This window comes from Alexandromys fortis, unplaced genomic scaffold (genome assembly GCF_014885135.2).
Source record: "Alexandromys fortis isolate MF-2015 unplaced genomic scaffold, M_Fortis_MF-2015_v1.1 scaffold_39, whole genome shotgun sequence".
Lineage (NCBI taxonomy): Eukaryota > Metazoa > Chordata > Mammalia > Rodentia > Cricetidae > Alexandromys > Alexandromys fortis.
In genome coordinates this window covers 7,997,825-8,021,477 of record NW_026067918.1, presented here as the reverse complement: position 1 = coordinate 8,021,477, position 23,653 = coordinate 7,997,825, and the positions used below count along the sequence as shown (strand labels likewise).

At 53.7% G+C, this 23,653-nt stretch overlaps 1 protein-coding gene across 2 annotated transcripts in view; it reads right to left on the bottom strand.

Annotated features, from left to right (window-relative positions):
- Tmem104 (transmembrane protein 104) overlaps positions 1–23,653 on the bottom strand; it is a 59,863-nt gene that overhangs the window by 18,273 nt on the left and 17,937 nt on the right. For both annotated transcript variants that reach the window (XM_050140149.1, XM_050140150.1), the window contains exon 9: positions 484–577. In XM_050140149.1, coding sequence (XP_049996106.1) covers positions 484–577 — 94 coding nt within the window. The remainder of the gene's footprint in view (positions 1–483; positions 578–23,653) is intronic.

Sequence of the window (23,653 nt, the reverse complement as noted above, 5' to 3'; positions counted from 1 at the left end):
CGGTGAGTGAGAAGCCACCATAGATGATGTGGGTACTTTTCCACACCTGGTGGTCCAGAGCTCAGAGGCCGAGAGCAGCTGCTACCATGGCCCACTGGGTTTTCTGGCTGTGGCACACACCACACTCCCGAGAAGGCAGAGTGGTGCTGCTCCTGTCCCGTCCAGGGGGCACAGCCCGACCTAGCACGGTCATGTGAAGGAGCTGGACCAGAATTAGCAGCTCAGGTCCCAGCCCAGTCCCATCCATTCAGTGTGACCTGGAAAAAGTCACTCGCATTTTTTTTGGTACTAAATTTCCCCGTCAGTAAAAGGCCGGCGGAGCACTTGCCTTCTCCGTGCCCTCTGGAAAGGTCAGAGGACCAGGCAGGCCGATTGGATGGAGCCGCTGCCACATCCCAGCTGGGAGTTTGCCTGGCTTCTCTGCAGAGGCGGAGGGAGGCGTGGGGGAGAAGGGGAGACAATGGGGAGATTTCTCAGACTCACCGATCCATCGCATCAGAGAGGTCAAGATCTGCAGGTACTTAGTCTTCTGGACGTCGAAGAAGGTGAAAGGTCCAAGGAGGAGGGTGAAGACAGTCTGGGGATGAAAAGAGCAATGAGGCGGTGTGCAGAGGTGACACGAAGCAGGCTGTGGGGACAGCAGCCTGGAGGCCTTGCTAAGGCCCGCAGTACCACAGGGAATACCTGCACCTCTTGACAGAGCCCTCCTGGGGCCCATCAAGGTCACTGAAGATAAAGACCCAGGACTAGAGGCAGATGGAAGAGCCAGAGCCTCACTTCTCTGCTGCTCACGCACCCTGTTCTGATGTCACTGCCACTTCTGAGCAAGGCCCAGGCTTTATAAAGCCTGGGACCTCCACCCAAACCATCCTGCTGACTTCTTCGGCAGGCACTGATGAGGAAGCCTCAGACCCAGCAGTGTCCTGCTGAGTGTGGATTAGGGATGAAGTACCAGTGAGATGCATCGTCCAAAAGGACGGCCAGACAGACCCTCACCATCACGGGGAAGAGAGGACAGAGGGAACAGAGACAGAGGGAACTGGGACACGAGGGCTCTGATTGGCAGGGGCAGCTGAAAGGATAGGGATATCCTCTCCCAGCAAGAAGGGGAACAGAGGACAAGTCAGGGCTGTTGGGACCACTTAGGGAAATGTCCTGGATTGATAGGGAAGAACCAGGAGTGGGGTTGGGAAGCGAGAGGTAGCCATGGGCTCAGCCCGCAGCATCACATAAACCAGGTGTGATGGCACATACTCCTTATCCCAGGCCAGCTGCTCCAGCACTATGAGGGTGGAGCAGAAGGGCTGGGAGGCCAAGGTCACCCCCATCTACACACAAGAGCTGGGAGTGGAGAAGTCAGGGGTGGAAGGTGAACTGCTCTGAGACCCGGGTGCCTGTGGTGCTGCCCCCCCCCCCCCGAGTTCTTCCCTTTCCTTTGGAGACCAAGGGGAAAATGCTTAACTTAAAAAACAAATGAACCCTGCCTTAGGCTACTGATCTGTGGGCTACGTAGACCCCTTTATGAAAAGCAATTGTGGTAGATGTGGTGATGTCTCAGAGGGGAGGGAAGTTGGGTTTTCCATGCCAAATTGGCTGCTCAGGAAGCAGAGGGATTAAAAGCTGCTCCTTGGAGTTAAGATGGTACCATTTCCAATCTGCCACTCGGAAGCAGGCAAAACATCAGCCCCTATTAACATTTACACTGTGCCATTTCATCACGCTGATGCTAATGACACTCACCAGAGATGCGCGTATGGTGGGGTGGGGTGGGGCCTGAAGGACCGTGGGGAGCTGGGCTCTGACCCTCTGAGCAGGGTGACGCCATCACAGCTGCCAAGTGGGGTGGGAGGTGAGACAGTTTCTGTGACAGACAAGAGGGAGCTCCTGGGGGCGGGGAGCCCACTCCACCCCCTCCACAAGGAGGGCAGGAAGTGGGGGAAGCTGTGACCTCTTATCCAAGACCATTATCGCTGCGAGAATGAATGACAGAAGGTTCCAGAACCGCCTAAGAAAGGAGCTAATTAGCTGGGGAGGGTGAAGGCGCTGGCAACCTCCAGGCTGGGAGATTTTCTGGAGAGAAGGACTTTCTGCTGGGGCCTCAGAACCAGCCTTGCTTCTCTTCAGAAAAAGGGGGCTGGGCAAGAGAAGCATTTGCTTAGGCTGGGTGGACAGCAGGGAAGGGACTCTGTGAAGGTAAATGTAGCCCCGGCAGGAAAGCTGGACCACAGTAAGAGAATGCACACCAGGCACCGCCCCCAGCCCAGCCTGTCTTCATGCAACGCCACCAGGAAGTCATTTAGGAAAATCCCCACTTCAGGGGAACTTTCCACTGATGAATTTCTCTGTTGAAGCAGAGAGACCGGGCTGACAGGGAGAGGCATAAACACAAAATGTGTCCAAACGCCTTTGGTCTGCTGGGACCTGGGCTCTTGGTATGCCTTGGGTTTAGGCAATTTAGCTCTGACCTGTGATGTTTCCAGCTGCAAACATGGCGTCCAACTGTGAAAGTGGGAAATCTTGGGGTGGCTCACGAGGAAGGTCAGCTGTCACATAGAACACGACGCCTGGTTTTTAGAACGTTCTAGTGCACTGAAACAGGGTGGTGGCAGTGCAAGCATTCGGGAGGGCACTACCCAGGGTCATCCTCCAGGGGCCCCTGCACAGAGGCCGATCTATCTTCCTCATCCTCAGCACACCCTTGAAAAGACTCCAGGACATGAGATACCCATTTCATAAAACTCCATGGTAGACTCCTAGGTACAGAGGGTCCCTGGGGCCAAGTGAGTGACAGAGAGTCAGAACGAGGGCCCACTGCTTAGCGGTCCATATTTAGCCCAGATGCCAGGTCTGCCCTGGCAACTGGACCTGGTGGGAGAGAGCTCCTTTAGGACTGAGCCCCAGCTGTGACCGGATGGCCGGACAGTGGCTGTGCTTCGTTCCAGTGCTCAGCTCCACAGCTGAGCAAGTTCAGGGCCCACCAGGTCACAGGCAGCATAGACACCCTGCCACCCAGCACAGCAGCCCTCGCACAGGGCGCGAGCTCACACAGCAGAGGGAGCCCAGATGAAGCAGCCGACCCGGAGCTGAGGCTAATTAAGGAACAGGTGTCCATTACAAATTAGCTCGAGGCAGAACGAAGCGTCTGCAGGCGCGGGCATCCAGAGTGAGAGAGAACGGGCACGGAAGCGGGAAGAGAGCTGGCTGGGGTCAGGCAGGGTAGAGTCCACCACGGAGTGACCCCCAGTCAGGTGAGGTACGCTCTTTCCCTTTTACAGAGAGATGAGCGAGAAAGCCAAGAGACGGCCTGTCCCCTGGGTCTTCCAGTCTAGCCCACATGACATTAGGAATTCGCTGGCTCCTGAGCTAATTTCCCAACCCCCAAATGCCATTGATCAGCTCCAGCTCAGTCTCTGTTCAAGGACTCCCGTCGCCCCTCTCAGCACAGGAAGCGGGGACACCCGTCACGGCAGCCAAGTATGTTTCTTTTAAAAAAGAAATGGGGGAAAAAAAAAGAACCAGCAATGCTTTGATTTCTAATGAAATCTTCAAGCTGGTTTCTGGGAATAAAGTCTGAGACAGACCGGGAGGGGGCAAACAGGGCCACTCAAATCTCTCTTTCTGGGTCAGTGAGTTTTGCTGCAGACCAAAGGCCCCACAGCAACCTTGCTGGAGCCGTGATGGACGCGAGGCAGCACATGTTCCCAAGGCACTGCAGGCAGTGCGCAGCCGCTGCTTTTTTAGAATGTTCTGGAGTCTCCTGTTTGTCAGGGCTGTCTGCCTTCCTATATCCCCTAGGCAGATGACATTCACCTCAGCTGCTCAGGCGGCAAGCGTCCGGCCATCTCCAGTCTTTCTTGACTCAAATACTAGATTTCTGCAGTTACCATAACAGGTCCTCCAAACCACAGATTCTCTCTAAACCCAGGAGTCCCAGGTACGGCTCAGAAAGGTGCCCAAAGGTGCCACATAGCACCCCCTGCAGGACAACACCATACCCAGCCCATGAACCAAACAATAGGGCTGCCAGAAGCTGAATTTCTCCAACTGGCGATTGAAATGAGGCTCAATGGCAGAATGAAGACTAGAAAGCTCCTGTCTACACCCAGGCCGCTGTCCCCCGAAACAGACCAGGGACCAGATGACCTGGAGCAGGCGCTGGGGCCTCACACAGGCTGGATGGGCTGTGCGGACTCCCCCCGGATAACACAGGGTTTTGGTGAGGTCAGGAAGTGCTGAGACTTCAGCTTCTAACTCAGTGGTTTTCAACCTTCCTAATGCTGTAACCCTTTAAGACAGTTCCTCATGCTGCGGTGACCCCTGCCCACTATAAAATTATTTTGTTGCTACTTCCTCACTGTAACTTCGCTACTCTTATGAGTTGTAATGCAAACATCTGTGTTTTCTGGTGGTCTGAAGTGACCCCTGTGAAAGGGTAGTCCACAGGGGTCACGGCCCACAGGTAGAGAACTGCTATTCTAACTGGAGCCTCCATTCCCGCAGGCAGTGCACTGTCTCAGCTGCCCACTCTAGAGCAGGGGCCGGGAGGTGGATGCTGTGTCATGGACAAGCAGGTCTTTAAATCAAGAATGCTGCTGAGGCCGAGCCATGCTCACCCTTGGGCTGACCCCACCACACTCGGCATGCTCTGAAGAAAGGCTCTAATTGCACCCACTCTCGTCTTATACAGGCGCACGGTCTGCTGTTTAGAAGGTGGGGATACATGAGTGACAGTCACACCAAGTATAACAGGGCGATGCCTGCTTTCCCTGTGCCCGCATCTTCCTGGCCAGAGAAACAGAACAAAAACATACATTTGGTGTCAATCACGCATTAGCCATAAGAGGCTCCAGAAGCTCGGTCCCACTGCCAGACAGGAATCTATCACGGTCTCAACCTCCTTGTCCCCCACCTTCCCCACTCCACTTCTATCGAAGCCACCCTGTGATGGCCTCCCTGATCAAGGCCACAGGCCTTCACATCTGCACCCACATGCGAGGCTTCCTAACAGTCCCACTCATGTGCAAGGCCCTCAGAGCAGGTAGTGATCGCTGACTGAGGAGCCGGAGAGGATGGAGAAGTTCGGGGGGGGGGGGGTGAAGGAAGAAAGTTGCAGGGTAAGTAATGACATTTCCTGCCACAGTCCGGCTGTTTCTGCAAGCCCAGCTCACTGCATCCACCTCCTCTGCCCCCAGCCCCACCCCGTCAAGCTAATTCCCACCCTCATGCCTCTGCCCTCCGGACCCTCCTGCTGGCCGGCTCCTTTCTCTGGCCCCACCTCCAACGCTCATTCAAATGCCAGGCTCCTCTGCAGTCACTTCAGGCTTCTCCAGGGCTCGTGACTGAATCACCAGTGCACGGTGGCACCACGTGACTCCGGTCCTGTAGGGAACAGGGCTGCTCCTGCATCCCCAGCAGGGGAGTCAGCATACCGAAGGCAAGGACCACATCCTTGCTTGTTCCGACAGCCAGAGAAGACTTTGCACACAAGACAGGATGAGTATCCGTGGGCTATGTTGCACGTGATGAAGTGCCGGGGAGGAAGGTGTCATCATAGTGATGGGAAAGGCACCCCTCCCTGGCTTTGCTGATTTGCTTTGTACCCCTTACTACCCTTCCTGTCATAGCCAGGCAGTTATGCAGCCGCACACCTGTTGAAACACGATCACCATGTTGGGGGAGGGGGGGCATCTCTTCCCAAAAACAGTTTGGAAGGCTAGGAGGTATGGCTCAATGGAAGACCGTCTGCCTAGCACACGCAAGGCCCTTGGCTCCATCCTAGAGCTGAGGAAGGGGCGGGATATGCAGGAGAGGAGAGGAGCCTGGCACTCAGCTCCTGCCATCAGCAGTGCTGCCCAGCCCCCTGCCGAAGGAAGGGAGCCCTCTGGACTGTAACCACATGGTGACTCTATGATGGTCCCCACGAGAGGTGGCTTCTTAGAAGAACCCTAAAGAACTAAAGGCCTTCAAAGGGGTTGGTCTTTTGGAAGCATCTACCTCTTGATAGGATTCCCAGTCACAACCCAGACATCAGCTCTTCCTGAACAACAAGCAACACCCTAACGCTTGCTTCTCTTCTTTTCCTTGCTGAGAAGCCATGGAGTGGCCTGCAGCTTTTGATCAGAACTTCAACTCTGGCAATAAGATAGTGGGGAGGACTCAAGGAGGCACATCAGCTGTGAATCCAGCCGGGGGGAGGGGTATCCCTCCTACCTCTGTGGGTGCACCTGACAGACAGAGGAAGATGTTCCAGGGCAGTCCGCTCACATGGCATCTTTCACTCCCAGAGAAGGCTTGGGCCTGGAAGAGGGTGTGCTCGACCCTGCTGGCCGCTATGTGCCCTTACATGGACACTGATCAACTTCCTCACCAAGTGGGCAGTTCTCCAAGTGCCTGTTTATTTATATCCTCTAAAGGTGAGGTTTCTGTTTATGGTGCCCACAGAAGAGTGGGATGGGGCTTTCAAGGATCCTGGTACTTTCCATCCCACTGATCAGCTTCTGGGGTCTCAACACAAAGGTCAACAAGTTCCACTCTATGGCTTCCCACCCAAGGCTTCCTTTGTTAACTCAGCGTGGCAGAGAAAGGCACTTCTTAGAAACAGCAGCATCGGGTGGACCGCTGCAGCGTTGGACCACTGCGTGTCAGGGCCTCGCTAAACACACAGGATCTGGAAGGGCTCAGGGCAGAATTCACAGGCTTGGAGCCCTTCAGCCCCAGAGGAGTGGGTTCAAGTGGCGATGGCCAGATGCCAAATGCACAGCTGAGCTGTCTGGATTGATCCTGGAGGATATTTCAAATGAGGAAGGGAGGGATGCCAAGCTTGCAGGGCTGTTCCTGTTGAGTGCTAGGGGTTAAAAGCTAATTGGGGTTAATAGCATCTCGGCACGAACCCATCCCTAATTGAACTTGCCACGCATCCTTGAAGCGTAGTGAAGAAATGCTCAAGGATTCTATTTTTACTTCTCAAGTGGCTGTGATCATTCGGGGCTGGGAGATTTTATTTGCCTACCTGAATCACAACTTCTGGGGCTTCATCTACAATGGGCAGGTGAGCTCCGAGTGGGAGCCTGAAGGGGCACTGAGTTCAGATCGCAGGGATGGGGTGGGGAGCGGGTACGGATGTCCTTGTTAAGCCTGCTCTGCTGAGTCACTCGATTTCTCAAAGTACATCACGTGTAGGGCATTTTCCCAATTAGTGATTGATGGGGAGGGCCAGGCCCATTGGGTGGTGCCATCCCTGGGCTGGTGGTCCTGGGTTCTAATGAGAAAGCAGCCTGAGTAAGCCACAGGGAACAAGTCAGTAAGTAGCATTTCTCCATGGTCCCTGCATCAGCTCCTGCCTCCAGGTTTCTGCCCTGTTTGAGTTCCTGTCCTGACTTCCCTAAGTGATGGAAGCATAAGCTGAAATAGCCCCTTCCTCCCCAAGTTGCCTTGGTCATGGTGTTTGATCAAAGCAACAGTAATCCTAACCAGGACAGAAGCTGGCACCAGGATGGTGGATACTGCGGTGACAGACCTGATCACGTCTTTTGTTGGGGGAAGATTATGGAAAACACTTTGGAACTTTGGGCAAGAAAAGCCACAGAGTGTCTGAAGCCTGGTGAGCTGTTCCGTAGAGACCTGGAGGTAAGAATGTTGAGAAAAATGCGGAAGATGGAGACCTGGCCTGTGAGGTTTCCGAGGGAAGCAGAGACTCTACCAGGCCTTTTGTGTGAAGAATCTGTGGTGACTGGTCAGCTGGGGCTGAAGAATCAGCTGTGATTAACAAGAGACCAACAGCCTTTAATCCCAGCACTCAGGAGACAGAGGCAGGCGGATCTCTGAGTTCAGAGCTAGCCTGATCTACAAAGCAAGTTCCAGGACAGCCTACATACAGAGAAACCCTGTCTGGAAAAGCCAAGACAGACAGACAGTGAGTTTCCTTAGGGTCAGCACACAGAAGCAGTGTTCCAGAGGTGGTCAAAGTTGTATCTTGTGCTGGCAGCTAAACTTAGTAGTGTAAGAGTCATCCAGGTGGTGCTGGTTTTGAAAGCACGAAGGGGTCATGGAGCGCAGCTGAGGTTTGTGCTGTGAGACAGGGCTGGAGTCCCTGAGAAGGGCCCGGAAGAGGTTATTGGTGAAAGCAAGGGATAGCAGGGGTTTGGGGATGCATCATGGGATGACCACCAAGGACAGCACAAGGAGTGAAGTGGGGCCGTCTGGACCCTAGAAGACAAGCTGTGTTTGCTGCAGGAGCAGAGCTGGAGGAGCCCCTCGGAGGAGCCGGAAGATGGTGAGCGAATCCCACACAACTGGGCACTGACTTAGTTACACTGTTGAAGGTTAGTTTCGCTTTGTTCAGATTATGACTGTGCCCTGGTTCTTCCCTCTTGAAGTAAAAAAGTAATTTATTTTTGATTTGACAAGAGCCCACAGTTGAGGGAGAGACTTTGAATTTTAAAGAGTCTAAATTTTTAAGAGTTTGATTTTTTTTTTTTTTTAGAGACAGGGTTCACTGAGTAGCAATGGTTGTCCTGGAACTTGTTCTGTAGACCAGGCTGGCCTCAAACTCAGAGATCCACCTACCTCTGCCTCACACGTGGTGGGATTAAAGGAGTTTGCCACCACTGCCTGGCTGAGTGTTATCTTTTTTTTTTTTAAAGATTTATTATTTATGTATATGAGTGCTCTATCTGCATGTGCATCTTTATGCCAGAAGAGGGCATCAGATCCCACTATAGATGGTTGTGAGCCACCATGTGGCTGCTGGGAATTGAACTCAGGACCTCTGGAAGAGCAGCCATCTCTCCAGTTCCAAGTGTTTGAATTTTTAAAGACTGTGGGACTTTTTAAAATTTGGGATGTTTATATTGTAATGTTGATCTTAATCTTGGGGACGAATAAGAAGGGAAAGGTTATGGCTCAATGATGATGTGCTTGTGTGTTAAGGTGACAAGCAGTCAGTTGCGCTGGCTGGTTCTATGTCTGCTTGATATAGGCTAGAGTTATCGGAAAGGTGGGAGCCTCAACTGAGAAAATGCCTCCATAAGATCTGTCTGTAGGGGCTGATGATGTGTAGTGCCACCCCTGAGTTCTATACGAAAGCAGGCTGCCAGACTGGACAGTAGTGCAAATGTCTTTAATCCCAGCACTTGGGAGGCAGAAACAGGCAGATTTCTGAGTTTGAGGCCAGCCTGACCTACAGAGTGAATTTCAGGACAGCCAGAGCTATAGGGAGAAACACTGTCTCAGAGAAACCAAAAAGGCAGAAAAGCAGGCTGCCGTGGCCACGGTGCTGCATCGCTGCAACAGTAACCCTGCAATCGACTCTGCAAACATCCCAGGTATGGGACTACGGCACTGCCAAGACCTTCATGCAAAGGAGGCTCTGGCAGTGCTATTCACTCTTGGCACTTTGAGAGCAGGTCTTGCTATGCTCTGTCTGGGTGTAAATGACCTTCTAGCTTTGGCCTCTTGAATAGCTTGGACTATAGCTGCATGCACTACCCCTTACCACACACTATTTTATTTTTAATTCCCCATATAAGTTTACTAATGGTTCAAATACTCACGAGAGTTCAGTAATTCTGATCATTCAGGAGAGGGCCAGCACCATGCTGAAGAGGACCAACAGAGGAACAGATGTTAAACTGGAAGCCATGTCAACCACAGAATGTGCGCCAAGCCAAGACCAGTGAGCTGCTGTCACGGCTCACTGGCAGAATTCTAGGACAAGCACTATTAAGCCGTGGAGAGGAGGGCTTTTTCACACCAAACTATATGGTTTCAGGAGTGACTTGCCCTGGGACAGATGAACTGGGACCCTTATAACAATCAGCCCAGTGGTAGGCTGATCTAGAGAATGGGGAGTGTTGTGGGCAGAGAAACCACCTGTGCCGGGACAGGCTGCCAGGTCTCAGCACTAACCTGGGCACAGTGGAGATGCCACCAAGCCCTTCCTCACTGATCTTCTAGCTCGCGTGGTACAGACGGAAATGAAGGCAGATAGAGGAGGTTGGGACATCTCTTTCGGGGCAATAATCCACTCCATAACAGTGACTAGTGTCTGCCCAACTCCTGGCAGAAAACACCGCTTGATGGTGGTTACGTCTCAGTGTCTGGTTCTACTCTACCTTCTCCCAGCCAGCACCAAGAAGGTACCTGGAGGACGAATGCAGAATGGACCGAGGATGGAAAGATGCAGGTGATGACGGAAGATGCCCATCCCATCCCAAACAAGCACATGCCTCTTGAGAGTAGGGGTCGACCACACAAATCTTGCTCTTGTCTTGTCATACCCTCGGGCAGAAACCTCCCCCGTTGCTGCACTGTTCGGTCCACTCTGCACTGGAGAGTGAGGATGCAAGATGCCTGTGGCTTGCTGGAAGATGCTGACGCTTAAGGCATCCAGAAGCAACTGAGAAGCAGTTTTTGGGGTCACTTTTGTTATTTCCTGAAGACAGTGACTGCAACGTCACTTTTGAATATTTGTCACACCCCCAGGCCCCTTCTCAAACTTTCTGCCCTCCTTTTATAATTGTTTTTATTATTTTTAATTGTGTGTGGGTATGTGCACACATGTACAAATGCCCATGGAGGTTGGAGGTATCTGCTCTCCCTGGATCTGGCTCACAGGCGGTTGTGAGCCACCGGATCTGAGTGCTGGGAACCGAACTCAGATCCTCTGCTAGAGCAGTGTGGATTCTTCTGTGGCTCTTTTTTTTTTTTTTTTCTCCCTGTTTTCTTTGAGACAGGGTTTCCCTGTATATCCCTGGCTACCCTAGAACTTACTCTGTAGACCAGGCTGACCTCAAACTTGGAGATCCACCTGTGTCTGCCTCCCGAGTGCTGGGATTAAAGGCGTGCATCACTACTGCCCCGCTGCGGTATTGGCTCTTAACTGCTAATACATCTCTCCAGCCCTCTGCTTCCCATCAAAAATTATTTATTTACTATGGTGGCGCATGTGTGCCATGCCACAGGTATAGAGGTCAGAGGAGAAAACCATGGGATTGGTTTTCTCCTTCTACCTTTATGTGGGTTCTGGGGACTAAGCTCAGACTGTAGACTTGCGCAGCAAGTATCTGGGCCTACTGATCCCCCCAGCCCTGCCTCCCTTTTGGAAGACAACTTTAAACGAAATAAACAGAAGGAGGACCCCACATAGTCCGCTTTCTGAGTCACCTTCATTTTGTGGCAGGTCTTTATGGCGTCCGGGGATGCAAATCAAAAACCACCTTTTCCCCTGACTGAGGAAGAAAGTTACCCTGAGTAGCCTGGGAGGACAGTGGGGCTCCTGCAACACCAGACCGATGGTCTGGAGGTTCCGCGTGCCATCCCCTGCCAAAGGTGCCCTCGTCTGCCCAGAACACAAGCCATAGACCTTGTCACGTTATCAGTCCTTCGGGCCCAGCACTTGGTCCAGGCAATGTCCCCAGTGGCTAGGATGCCTGCCAATGCGAGGTGGCTCTGGGGCTGCATTCCGAGGGATGGCAATCAACTCTCCTCGCCTACAGCCTCCCGGAGCTCTCTGGGGTTTGTGAGACTGGATCATCTAGAGAGGCTTGGCCTTGGGGCCGGGAGAAAGGGCTCTGAGAGCTGGCAGGGGAACCAGCGTTTGGACTGCCTCCCAGGTAGGACCGCTTTCTAATCCTGGCTTCTGGTTCCACTTCAGAAGACAGGTGTTGAGAGGGATTAAAAGCTTGGTCCAAAATCTCAATTACTTAGCTGTAGCTGGGATTAGAGCTGGGGTTACCTGTATCCAAAGCCTATTTCCTGCTAAGCACACTCAGCTGCCCGGGACTGTGCCTTCCACTCGTCTCTCCCGTCCCCTCCTCAGCCTGGCTCCCCTAGGGGAGGAGGTTGGGCAGGTGGGATGGCCTGAGTTTGGCACAGACATTGTTTCTCTGGCCCTGTCATTTGAGCCCATCCTGCATGCCTGTGTGGTCTTTCTCAGCTGACAAGCCAGATGGCACCCAGCGATGGGCAGAGTTCCAGGAACCTGATGCCAGAGCTACAACCTTTGTGGTTTGGGGGGGAAAGATAAATATTGTGGAACACTCACACAGTCATTCGTATAATGACTATGAGCCATCAGGGTTTATAATGGATGGTTGTCTCCTCACAAGCGAGATGGAGTGAGGTGGGAACCAGCAACACCAGGCCCAGCTGAGAGGTCACGTGGGGGCGGGGAGGTGGGATAGTGTGCATGCGTGCACGCCTGCGTGTACACAAATGGGCATGCGTATACATGCACAGTGGGCTGTGGCAGTGGAGAGCTAAGAGCGCTGCCTGGAGGAACAGGCCTGACTGTGGAGGTGCTCCCTGCTCTGGTAACTCCCTGTGCGCAGGTCAGGCACAAAGAGGAGCTGGCAGGGGAGCAGGTGTGGTGAGCCGGGGCCTGCAGCTTCCAAGCATGTGGATGGCTTTTAATTGCTCCCCTCCAACGCAGCCCCCCAAAGGTGCTCTGGCCCGTCCTGGTGGTGAGGACCAGAGGATGCTGTCCCTTGGGGACAAAAGGAGCCGGCTGTATCTATGGAGTTGGATTTGTCGGGCTAGGGCAGTGGCTACCCAGCAGTAGTTGGCTCTAAGAAACCAGCAGACCCCAAGAATCCCTGAGCCCATGCAGGATAGGAGGATCCTGAGACCGGGCAGGGAAGCCAGAGCATGACAAGGGCTCAGAGTGTGAGCATCCTTGGAAGATGCGGATCAGGAGGGTAGACAGTGACGGAAGGGAGGGGCTCTAAGAGGCAAGACAGGGAGTGTGCCAAGTGGAAGGCTTCAGGTCCCACCTCACGGAGTGCTTCCAGGGGTTTTAAGCAAGGAACCATCAAATGCACCTACCTAGTTTGTAGTTGGAACCTTGGGTGGGGCTCCTCTCAGTTTTAATTTTTTTTTCAGTATCAATTTAGTTTAATTTTTTTCCTTTTGAAACAGAGGCTCTCTAGCTAGACGGACCAGGCTGGCCTGGAACTCACAGAGAACCCACCTGCCTCTCTCTGCCTCCCTGCATGCTAGGATTACAGGTGTGTGCCAAGATGCCTGGCTCAAATGAGGTTACGGCGGGCTTTAATCATTTCTGCTAAGAACGAGATAAGGAGAACAACAGGGCTAGCCACTTGTTCCAGACAGGCAGAGGAGGGAAAACTGTCCCAGGCTCAGCAGCACTGACTGCTCTTCCAGAGGACCTGGGTTCAATTCCCAGCACTCACATGGCAGGCAGTTCACAACTGTAACTCCAAGATCTGACGCCCTCACACAGACATACATGCAAGCAATACACCAATGCACATAAAACAAAAATAAATAATAAAGGAAGAATACATAACATACACTTGCCTAGCATAGGCTCTGCAGAAAGCCCCATGGCGAGAGAAGGACACATTGGGGGTATGATGGTAAATTTAAAGGGTCAACTTCATCCACTCTAGAATTAACCTAAGATTGCAGCGAGGGATTGGCCAGACTAGTTTGGCTTGTGGGCATGTCTGTGGAGGGCTGTCTTCATCACGATGATGTGGAAAGACCTGCCCTACTGTGGGCGGCGCCATTCCCTAGGCAGCGGTTCTGGACTGTGACAGTAAAGAAAGGGAGTGAAACACTGACGGGCACACATGCATTCGTCCCCTCTCTGCTCTTAGTGGACATGACCAGCAACTTCAAGTTCCTGCCTTGACCTCCCTGCAATAAGGGACAGTAATCTGAAATTGTAAGTTGAACAAACCCTTTCCCCCCTAAACTGCTTTTTAAAGTTTTGTTTTGTATTGGTTTTGGTTTTTTGAGGCAGGGTCTCTGTCCATAGCCTGGGCTGTCCTGGAACTCACTCTGTAGACCAGGTTGGCTTCACAGACATCCTCCTGCCTCCACCTCTCGGATGCTGGAATTAAAGGTATTTTATCACAGGAAAGAACTACAACTAGGAAGAATAGGTCTGGTGAAGGCTGGCAGGGCTGTTGAAGCCATGGAGGAGAGCAGTGCACCCACGTTCTGTTTCTTCAGGGCCACGGTGACAGGAACACAGCCCAGAACTCCTGGAGCTCTACAGATCTGGGTCGCCGGCCCTCACTTTTAACTACAAGCCCCCAGCTCAGACTTGTTGATTCTGGATGTCAGGACAAGGCAAACAGGACTGCCACATTGCATCACATGAGAAAGCTGGCCATGTCCTTGGTCCCCAACCACTGTGGGCTGGGGAACTAGCAGGGGGCTGTGCTGAAGGTGGCCTTGGTCCTAATGGGTCCTGAGAATCAGAAACTCCAAAGGAAGGCAGGCTATGTCAGAATGATGAGGACATGGGGATCCTCTGTGCCATTTACCTAGCCCCTAGCTCCCTTGGGGAAAGCCCACACGTGCCAGCTACCTGATTCTGTCAGGATGCACCTGCTCAGGTACAGCGGCTGGTAGGCAATAAAGGCACGTGGCTGCCCAAATCTCCTGGCCGGCTGAAACTCCAGTGCTCTGAGGCTGGGCGCTGGCCCCTGATCTCCTGCACCAGGAACCACAGGAGGCCGGTCCACCATCTGCAGCTGTCTGGTACTGATGCTGATGCTACTCTCCACGGAGGTGTCAGGTGACCACCTGAGAGGCTCTCCGCAGCCTCCCTTCCTAGTTATACTCTCCTCTGGGGAAGAGCGATGGAGGAGAGACTGCTCCATGCTGGAGCTGGAGGAGGGATGGAGGGAGGGGGGAGGGAAGTCAGGTGCCCACCAGGTATGAGAGCCTGCAGAGAGGAACACACAGGCCAAGCTGGACCCATCTCTTTTTCTCAGCTCATCTCTGACCTCAAAACAGACCAGGAACTGAGTAATCCTGGAGGAGGGAAGGACTCATTACATCAAGCTGCCTGCTGAATGAGCTCTGTCAAACTGGGTACAAGACATCACGCTAGCAACCACAACTTCCTCCCCAGCTGCTGGTCAGTGGGAGGTGCCTTCCACAGGGAGCTGACAAGCCATGGGATCCGCAGTCCCCAAGCAGCAAGTCTGAAGGGAGCTCAGGGGACCATCTGTAGGGACGGGGAAAGCACCTGCTGCTCTCAGGTAACACAGCAGCCCCCGTGGGCACGGGAGCACCATTAGTGACCCTAGGCAGGGGAACCTGTGGATGGTCTGGCCAACTGCCTTTTTCTGCAAGCCCCTGACCACACACCCCTTCCATGACAGTACTTGGAAAGTAGGTTGCTGAAGAAGACCAGAATGGTCTCTTCTGGGACCGACCGGGGAACCTTGTGCTGGAAAGGTTACCAATATAAAAGATGGATTCCTAGGCTTCTCCCATGAGACCTAGGCATCTACCAGGTCAGTCTGACGACCTGACTTAGGGCCTTCTGCAAGCTAGGCAAGTGCTCTCTGTGTTACTGGGCTGTGCTAGCCTGGAATCCCAGTCCACACCAATTTAAAAAAGTGTGTGTGTGTGTGTGTGTGCGGTGCATGCATACACACGTGTGCACCACAGCATGAATGTGAAGGTCAGAGGACAACTCTGGAGTCAGTTCTCCTTCCACCTTAACGTGAATTCTGGGGATTAAACTCAGGTCACCAGACTTTCTTGGCAAACAACCTTTATCTACTGAGCCATCTTGCATCCCATCCCCCCACCTATATTTTTGACCAAGGGCATCTTGGTCAGCAGTCTAGGATCCAGACACTGAGAAGCACCATGGAAGACCTCCTTCCTGGCCCGGGGGAAGGGCAGCAGGGAAGTCATCTTAGAGGGCACACCTGCTGCTGGAGCTGGGGGAGCGTAGCTTCTCTGGGACAGTGGGGGCTGCATGTGTGTGGGGTGGGGTGGGGGGGATGGAGCCACTTGGCTACAAAGTGTCGGCACCTCCCTGCCCTGCCCACGGGTCCCACCAAGGCTTCTCGGAACCATTTTTTGATCCATGCTGAGAAAGCTATTGCCACAGGCTGACTGAAACACCCTGGGTGGCTTGTGACCACACTCCCACAGTCTCTGCTCAGCGACACCCTAGGCAGCACTTCCCTGAGCCTGAGGCTTATTAAGATGTGTCTCCATCTTCTCGGCTCATCCACAAGACTTCCCGAGCTCGTGCTCATTAATCACACGGCGTCATTAATATGCACCTAATTGTTTAGCTCTGCAGCGAGTCCTTCACACTTGTGCCTCACACTGCTTTCTGCTGCCTATAAGCCCTCTGGGGCTCCTTCTGCCTTTGCAGGGTCAGCGTGCACTGGAGAATGCACACGCAGTTCTTATGTGCACATTTGGGTTGCTTTGGCGCCAGTGTGCAGAGCCAGGGCTGGTACACAGCTACGTGAGGGAGCACGCTCGTTTAGAGTGATGCTTCATTTCATTAGGCAATTATTGCTGCCCCCAGGATCCCTGTGCTGAACGCTTTTATGTCAACTTGACAAACACTGGAGTCATCTGAGAGGAGGAAATGTCAATTGAGAAAATGTTTCCATAAGATCGGGCTATAGGCAAGCCTGCAGGGTATTTTCTTAACTAGGGAATGATCCATCCCACCATGTATGGTGCCACCGAAGTCATAGTAACCATAACTAAGATAGCCACTATTTAGAAGGGTTCTGCTAATAACATGAATCCCAGAGAGTGAACATCTCTCAGGGGAACAGTCCTGCCTACCCAAACTCAGCAGGGTCACCAGGTGTCCCACCTGAAGTCAACAATCAGGACATCTCCCTAAAGAATATAAGGTAGGTATCATGGCACACGCTATTCCAACACTTGGGAGGCGGAGGCAAGAAGATCGTGTGTCCACAGCTAACCTGGGCTACATAGTGAATTGAAAGCCAGCCTGGACTACAGCACAAGACCCTCTTAAACAACTAAACCAGGCTGGAGAGATGGCTTGGTGGTTAAGAATGTGTACTGTTCTGTTCTTGTAGAGGATCTGAGCTTGGCTCCCAGCACCCACACCGGGCAGTTTACAACCGCTGTGACTCCAGCTCCAGGGTGTTCAGCACTGCCCTCTGGGATCCACAACCACTGGTCCTCACGTGAGCACACGCCCCCACCCCCAACATACACACATAACTAAAACTAAAACAAGTTAAAACAAACAAGCAAACAAAACACCCAAACCTAAACCAACCAACCAACCAACCAACCAGAGTAGAAAGTCGTTTTTAGCCCTGTGCTCAGCCATGGGTGCGGAGGGCATACAGAGCAAGGGAGTGGCCTGGACTGCCGAGTTATGGGCACCTGCCCAGTGCCCAGCCCCTGCAGTAATGGCCGGAAACCCCGCACATGTGCCCGTGAATGCAGATGCAGAGGTGAGGATTGGCCTGGTGGCCGGGGACGTACGGTATACCGCGTTCTTACCCCGGCCGTGCTGCTCACAAACAAGGAGGGCTCGTGAGTACAGCTTGGGGTCTGAGTGTGCACAGCGTGCACAGACACAGTCCGGAATAAGCACAGGGCAGAAGGTCCTCGGCAGGGATGAACGCGCCCCACGGAGACCTACTTGGAAGCTCCCCAACCAAACTGGCGATGGCATGGGCGTGGGTGTATGCCATGGCTCTGGGATGCCTCTCTAGCACAGGGGTCCATGTGTGGGGCTGCCCCGGGAACTACTCTGGTGGGCTGCTTATGGAGACCACCCAATCTGGCATCTGCCTGCTTCTCCAGCTACCTGAGCCAGGCGTTGAATTTCTGGACCCAGATACACAAATACCAGTGCCTCTATTCACACAAGAGACGGGTCCTCAAGTTCCACTTTCAAGAGCTCAGTTTCCATAGGACAATACCATAGACACCCCGGGGACTGCGGCACACCTCCAGAGAGGCGGGGACAGCTCTAACAGTTACCCCAACTGGTTTCAGTTTCCATAGGACAGTATCATAGACACACCGGGGACTGCGGCACACCTCCAGCGAGGCGGGGACAACTGTAACAGTGATCCTGGCTTGGTTTTTTTTTTTTTTTTAATATGTTTGCATTTTCACATAATGAGAGTATGCTGGGGGCAAGGGCAAGATATCAGTATGCCTGCCGAGGAGAGAGAAGAAAGGGCCAGCCGCTAGGTAAGTCCAGCCATTATCTCCCCAGGTGCCCCAGAATGAAGTGGCTCACTTTGGGGACAGGCCGTCTGCAAAGCTGCACTAGTTTCTGGACAAAGGAGCCAGATCTGGGGCATGCGAGGCATGGCATTCTAACAGTGCCGGAGATGTGCGGGGTCTGAGCGGTGGCCCTTTTTACCTTGAGGGATGCTGAGAGCACGCATGAGGGGCGGGGTGAGGAAGCAGTTGAGGCAGGAGACCTGCCTGCTGCCTCAGGACCCTGAGTCCCAGAAGTGGGCTCTTCACTGAGGTGGCACAGGGATTATACAATGTCCTCCAAGCTGGTGCATCAGGTACTGGCCATGGGAGCAACAAGACACGGGGCATGATGGACGGTGGGCTTAATGCCGGCTGACAGAACCCATGTCCCCGAGAGTGCCATTAAAAATAAAAACAACTTTCTCACTGAGCAGGAGGAGGGAGCTCAGGCCCAACACCCAGAGGGCCATGTGGTGGAGGGGGAGAGGGAAGTTGTCATAGTGTGGTTCAGGGAGGTGACACCCGGGTGTCCTCAGGAAGGAGGGGGTGGGCTCGTGGCCGTGAACAAACAGGAACAGAAAGGTCTGGAGGCCTGAGTGACCACAGCGGAATGACAGTGTCCTAGCAGGGTCCATGGGATTCCTGGACAGGGGCTGACAAAACAAGCCAGTGCTGGAGCAAGTGACAGGCAGTCTGAATGTCATTTAGAGAGCGGGTGGGGAGAGTATGCTCACGCTCACACACACACACACACACACACACACACACACACACACACGCGCACAGCCACTCCTGTATGAGATGCAAGGATAGCTCTCCAAGAAAGAAAGCCACAGGCATGTTCCTGTGTTATTGATTTCCTTGTAAAGGAAAGGGACAAGCTAATCCTTCCACGGCTGTCATTCCATCCTGAGCTTGGTCACTGCCAGATGCTGGGCTTTACTCCACATTAGGCCCAGAGAGCAGGCACCTGAGTTTCCAGGGAGTAAGGGAAAATTCTCCCTTCCCGAAGTCCCTGACTCCTGGAATAAAGGAGAGGGCTCAGCAAGTGTGTGGATAAATTGGGTCTGGGGGCCACACCCTCCGAGTCGCAGGACTGGATTTGGTCATGATTGCTCTGCTCACACCTGTGGGGCCACCTGGGCTGCGATCAGCATCCTTTCAGGAGGGAGAGTAGGGTGGGTGACCAACAAAACAAACCCAAGTATGCAGGGCCTCCAGAACTGAAGGTGGTGCTGCCTAAAAGCATGCTGGGAGGCAGGAGAGGAGAGGAGATGGGCGTCCCTCATTGTGCCCATGAGACCTGTCTTTATAAAACATCACCTGGTACCCTCAACCCATAAGCACTGCCTGCCTCCCCTGCCCCCCACTTCAGACACCCAGAATCACCCCAACTGGTTCCAGTTTGATGTTGGGGTGAGTCCTAACTTGTGGGTGTGTGACAGGATGAAGGATGCTCCCCAAAGACACCCCTCACCAGGTTGCTGGATTTTCTGGGCCCTTGGTTTCTAACAGAGACCAACCTTTTGGGATCCTCTGTAGATGGCCTCACCAGAGCTCTTACCCCCTCATCCTAAGTGAGAACCCCTTCCTTTTCCTGTCTCCCGTTTCCACCCAGTGTCTGTGCCACACACTATTTTCTCTGGCAGCTTTGCATGGTCTGAGTGTGTGACAGCCTGGGGGCGCAGCATGGTGACCTGGAGAACAGTCGGGTCCTGTGACATTGCTGCTGCTCCCCAGACTTCCGCTCCTTGTTAATGTCCCTTTCTCACTGGTCCTGAAGGCCTGTAGGCCACCTCCTGCCCCAGAATGGGTAAGGATGAATATTCAAGCGATGGCGGTGGTGACCCACTTATTAGCAGATGCTAGACAGCCTCAGGGCACAATGGCTGATGTTCAAAGCACAGAGCAACTTTGGCAGCGGAAGGGAATGTCCTTGGGAAGATGCTCCCTTCCAACCTTACTTGAGGTGTTAGGAAAAGTCTACTTTGCTCCCTGGGAATGAGCGGCAACAAGAGAGAACACCTCAAAATCAACAGGAGGGTCAGACCAGTGCAGCCCGGTCCCTGGTGGAGGTCATGCTGTGGGACTGGCAAGCTGGTGTCCCCAAGCTATGCAGCACAGCTAGGGCTGCCCTGCAAACAGAGTGCTCTGTCCTGAGTCTGCGAGAGGACCTGAGGATAGCCCACGGAGCCAGGATGTCTGCCTCCATCCGGGGAGCCTGGGGAAGCCACCCTCTGGGTTGACAGCATGAACTTGACGGCGTGATTCGGAGGCCTAAACCAGGCACACAGAAGCCACTGCTGATACGCCATGCCAATGTCAGGTGTGGCGGAGCACTCCACGATCCCAGCACTGGGGAGGCGGAGGCAGGAGGATGATTTGGTAACACGATGAGTTCACAGACAGCTGAGACTACAAGAGCCCCTAGCTATAAAACAAAACAGTGCCCTGAAGGCCAACGGCAAACAAGCCTCACCACGTTGAGGTGAACTGAACTGCGACAGAGAAGCTCTCAGGGCTTGGCTATGGGGTCTCACCCCTCATGAAGACACAATGCCCTTGCCTGTCTGTGCCTTCAATATTCTAGGAAGAAACATTTGGGTTGGAAAGAGGAACTAACTGCTGTTTTAAATGTCACAGGCAAAGGGCTGCGCTACAGCATGGGGCAATCAAAAGGGGAGGGGGTTGAGAAGGCTCAGGAGAAACCCCCTAATGTAACCTGGCAGGGTGACCTGCTTCTCTAGGAAGAGGCTGACAAGCAGCGCGGCTCTGAGCCCCACCTCTTCTTCAAGGATGACTCTGGATGGAGTCCGGGGAAGATGACCTCCACCCAGAGAGAGGCAGGGGCTCTGCCAGTTGTGAATCGGCTCCATCTCTCCTCCCAGTCAGCCGTGCCCCAGAGGTGGATCTCACGACTCCTGCTGAGGGCAAACTGGGGTCACCTTGTCCTATCCCAAGCCCTCCCGCTCAACAGGGCCAGTTTGTGGCTGGGCTTCCCACAGGCTAAGCTCAGCTCTGCCATCTGTGCTTGGGCTCTATTGGGCTGGCGGCCTGTTGATGCCCGTGACCCTGCAGCATCTGCCCACCTGAAGTGGCGGATGCTGCCAGCTTCCAGCTCTTGGGCGGCCTCCGCTGACCCGTGATGACCTCTGGGAGGATGGGTGCCGGCTGGAGACCCAGGACAAGAGGCAGAATGGCAGGCTGGAAGTGCTGCAGGAACCAGGAGCTGCAGACCAGAGCCACAGCAGGCCCCAGAGGAGAGTGCCCTAGGGCAGAGCTCCACCACACACACTCCCATCGCTTCACTGGGCCCTGGCTCCTTGGCACTGTGGCACAGAATCAAAACGGCACGTGTTTCTCTCCTTAGGTGTGTACAGTGTATGCGTGTGAGGGTGCACCCACTTGGATGTGAGCATGTGAGAGCCGGCGACATGCTCATGCATCAGTCATAAGTCTCCAGCATCAACCCCCACCTTATTTTTTGAGGCAGGGTGTCTTGCTGAACTTGGAGTTCACCATTTTGGCAAGACCAGCTGGCCACGAGCCCTTGGGATCCTTTCGCTTTCCTTCTCATCCAATCCTGACCCTGCACTGGGGTTAGATACGCATGCCTCCGAGCCTGGTTTTCACATGGGCGCTAGATATCTTAATTCAGGTGCTCACCTTACCTGTTGAGCCTTCTTCTCAACCTCGCCACTCAGTCTTCCTAGTCCCTGATACATTATGACTCTTGTCCCTCCCAAAACCAGCGCGAGGACAGGCGCCAGTGCGGAGGCAAGACTTGGACTCTTTAGAGTCAGGGCACCTCACACTTTCCTACTTTACCTTTCAGAGGAGCAGGAGAAGGGGGCCGAGGACCTAAAGTCACCCGAAGCAGATCCTGTTAACTCTCATGGGCCCGGATGACAGTCCCCAGGTCGCTGCTGACCTGAGAGTGTACTTGAAGCAGTGGGTGATGCAGGGGACCCTCAGCACCCCCAGCACCCCGATCCAAGGCTAACAGGAGGATGAAGAAGGAGAAACTGGCTCAGCAGCTGCCCTGGGAACCATGGGAAGTGGCTGGGGGCCAGCATGGGCACTGGGAAGGGAGGAGGAATTTCCCATGTCTTAAGGGAAGGGGCTTTGGGAGGCAACATGTAGCCGCTGGTGGAGAAAGCCACCTTCTTATGTCATCAGACACTACCCGTAGGCTGGTCTCAGAGGTAGTTAATATCCCACCTACTCTCATTCTCCCTGCGCTTCTCAGGGGCTTTCCTGAGCTGGTTTTCCAGAGGACTGTCTGCAAATCAAGCCACAATAGAGAAGCCTGCTTCTTTATCCCACAGAACATACTGTTCCAGAATAGCAATGAAGACACGGTCATTACGGAGTCCCTCTGAAGATGCAGGCTGGCGGGAGAGGGCGTCATGTGCCTGGGATGATGATCTATGCGTGGGGTGGGAGGGTTCTTTCAGTCTACTCCTACCTGCTTGCTGACCTGCTAACATTGCGGGTGGACCCTGAAGAGCCACAAAACCAGACCAGCTGGTGGTGAGAGGCATGCCAGAGCCTTGGGAAGGGATGGACCACTTGAACTTGCATGATTAGAGGTTAAAGGACGTTGGTCCCACCTCTGAGAGCCACAGAGGCTGCTTGCTAGGGTCTATAGTTCTCCTTAGTTGGGAGGGAAAGATGCCCTGAGCGTCTGCCAGAGGCTCAAGGATAGGAAAGATGCTAACACCTTTGCTATTGTTTTCTCTAGCTTCTTGCGGGAGGGGAACATACAGACAGATACAAGCCCTAGCACTGCTTTTAGGAGGCTGTGTTCTTTCTTGGACCATAGACTTGGGAACCGCACGTGAAGCTGAAAAGCAACTTCCAAGATGCTGCCCGGTCATCAGCCCTCTGAACTGGGTAGAAGAAGGCAGGCAAGGCGCAGGTTCTGGGGCTCAGGTACGACAGTGCCTACAACTCAGAGGCTTCAGGGGGCAGGGGGGCACCAGTCTTCCTCTTCCTACTCTGAAGGCTGGGCCAGGCTGGAGGGCTGGCAGGCACCGGGACAATTAGCTCCCTGAGCTCTAAGTGCGGCATCTGGGAGACGAAGGCAGGGATTAATGCCCGTCTGCTTTCCTGAGGGGCTCCTTCTGTTCTGTCAGTTACTGGGACTCAGGGAGGGTGGCGTCCATCCCGGGGAAGGCTTACAGAGGACACTGAGGGAACAATTTAACACGGCGATAACAAAGCTTCCGAGTAATTCACCCGGCAAATGGCAGCGGCCAGTACTCCCTGTGCTCAGTACCTACTGTGCTGCAGGGTGGGGGTATACCGGCAGAATCTGCACACTGTGGTGGCCTCCCCTGGTGGGGACCTTCCTCATTCTCCTCCTGTTCCCTACACCTGAGGAGGAAGTGATTTGGAGGTGCCTTAGTCACGGCACACTAAGATGCTAAGAGGCTAACAAAGCTTTGGCAGGACCTCCCTTGCCTTGGCGCCTGGCTGCCTGATGGGTTCCTGTGCCCACTCCCACAGCTGCAGAGGTGGCCCCGGACACCGGATGATTTAACTTGCTATCAAATACCTGCCGGACTTTCATCGGGAGGATCAAGGATGAAATTCTACCAGCACACAAAATCCTAACCAGGGCTGCATGCTTCAGGGGGGAAACAGACCA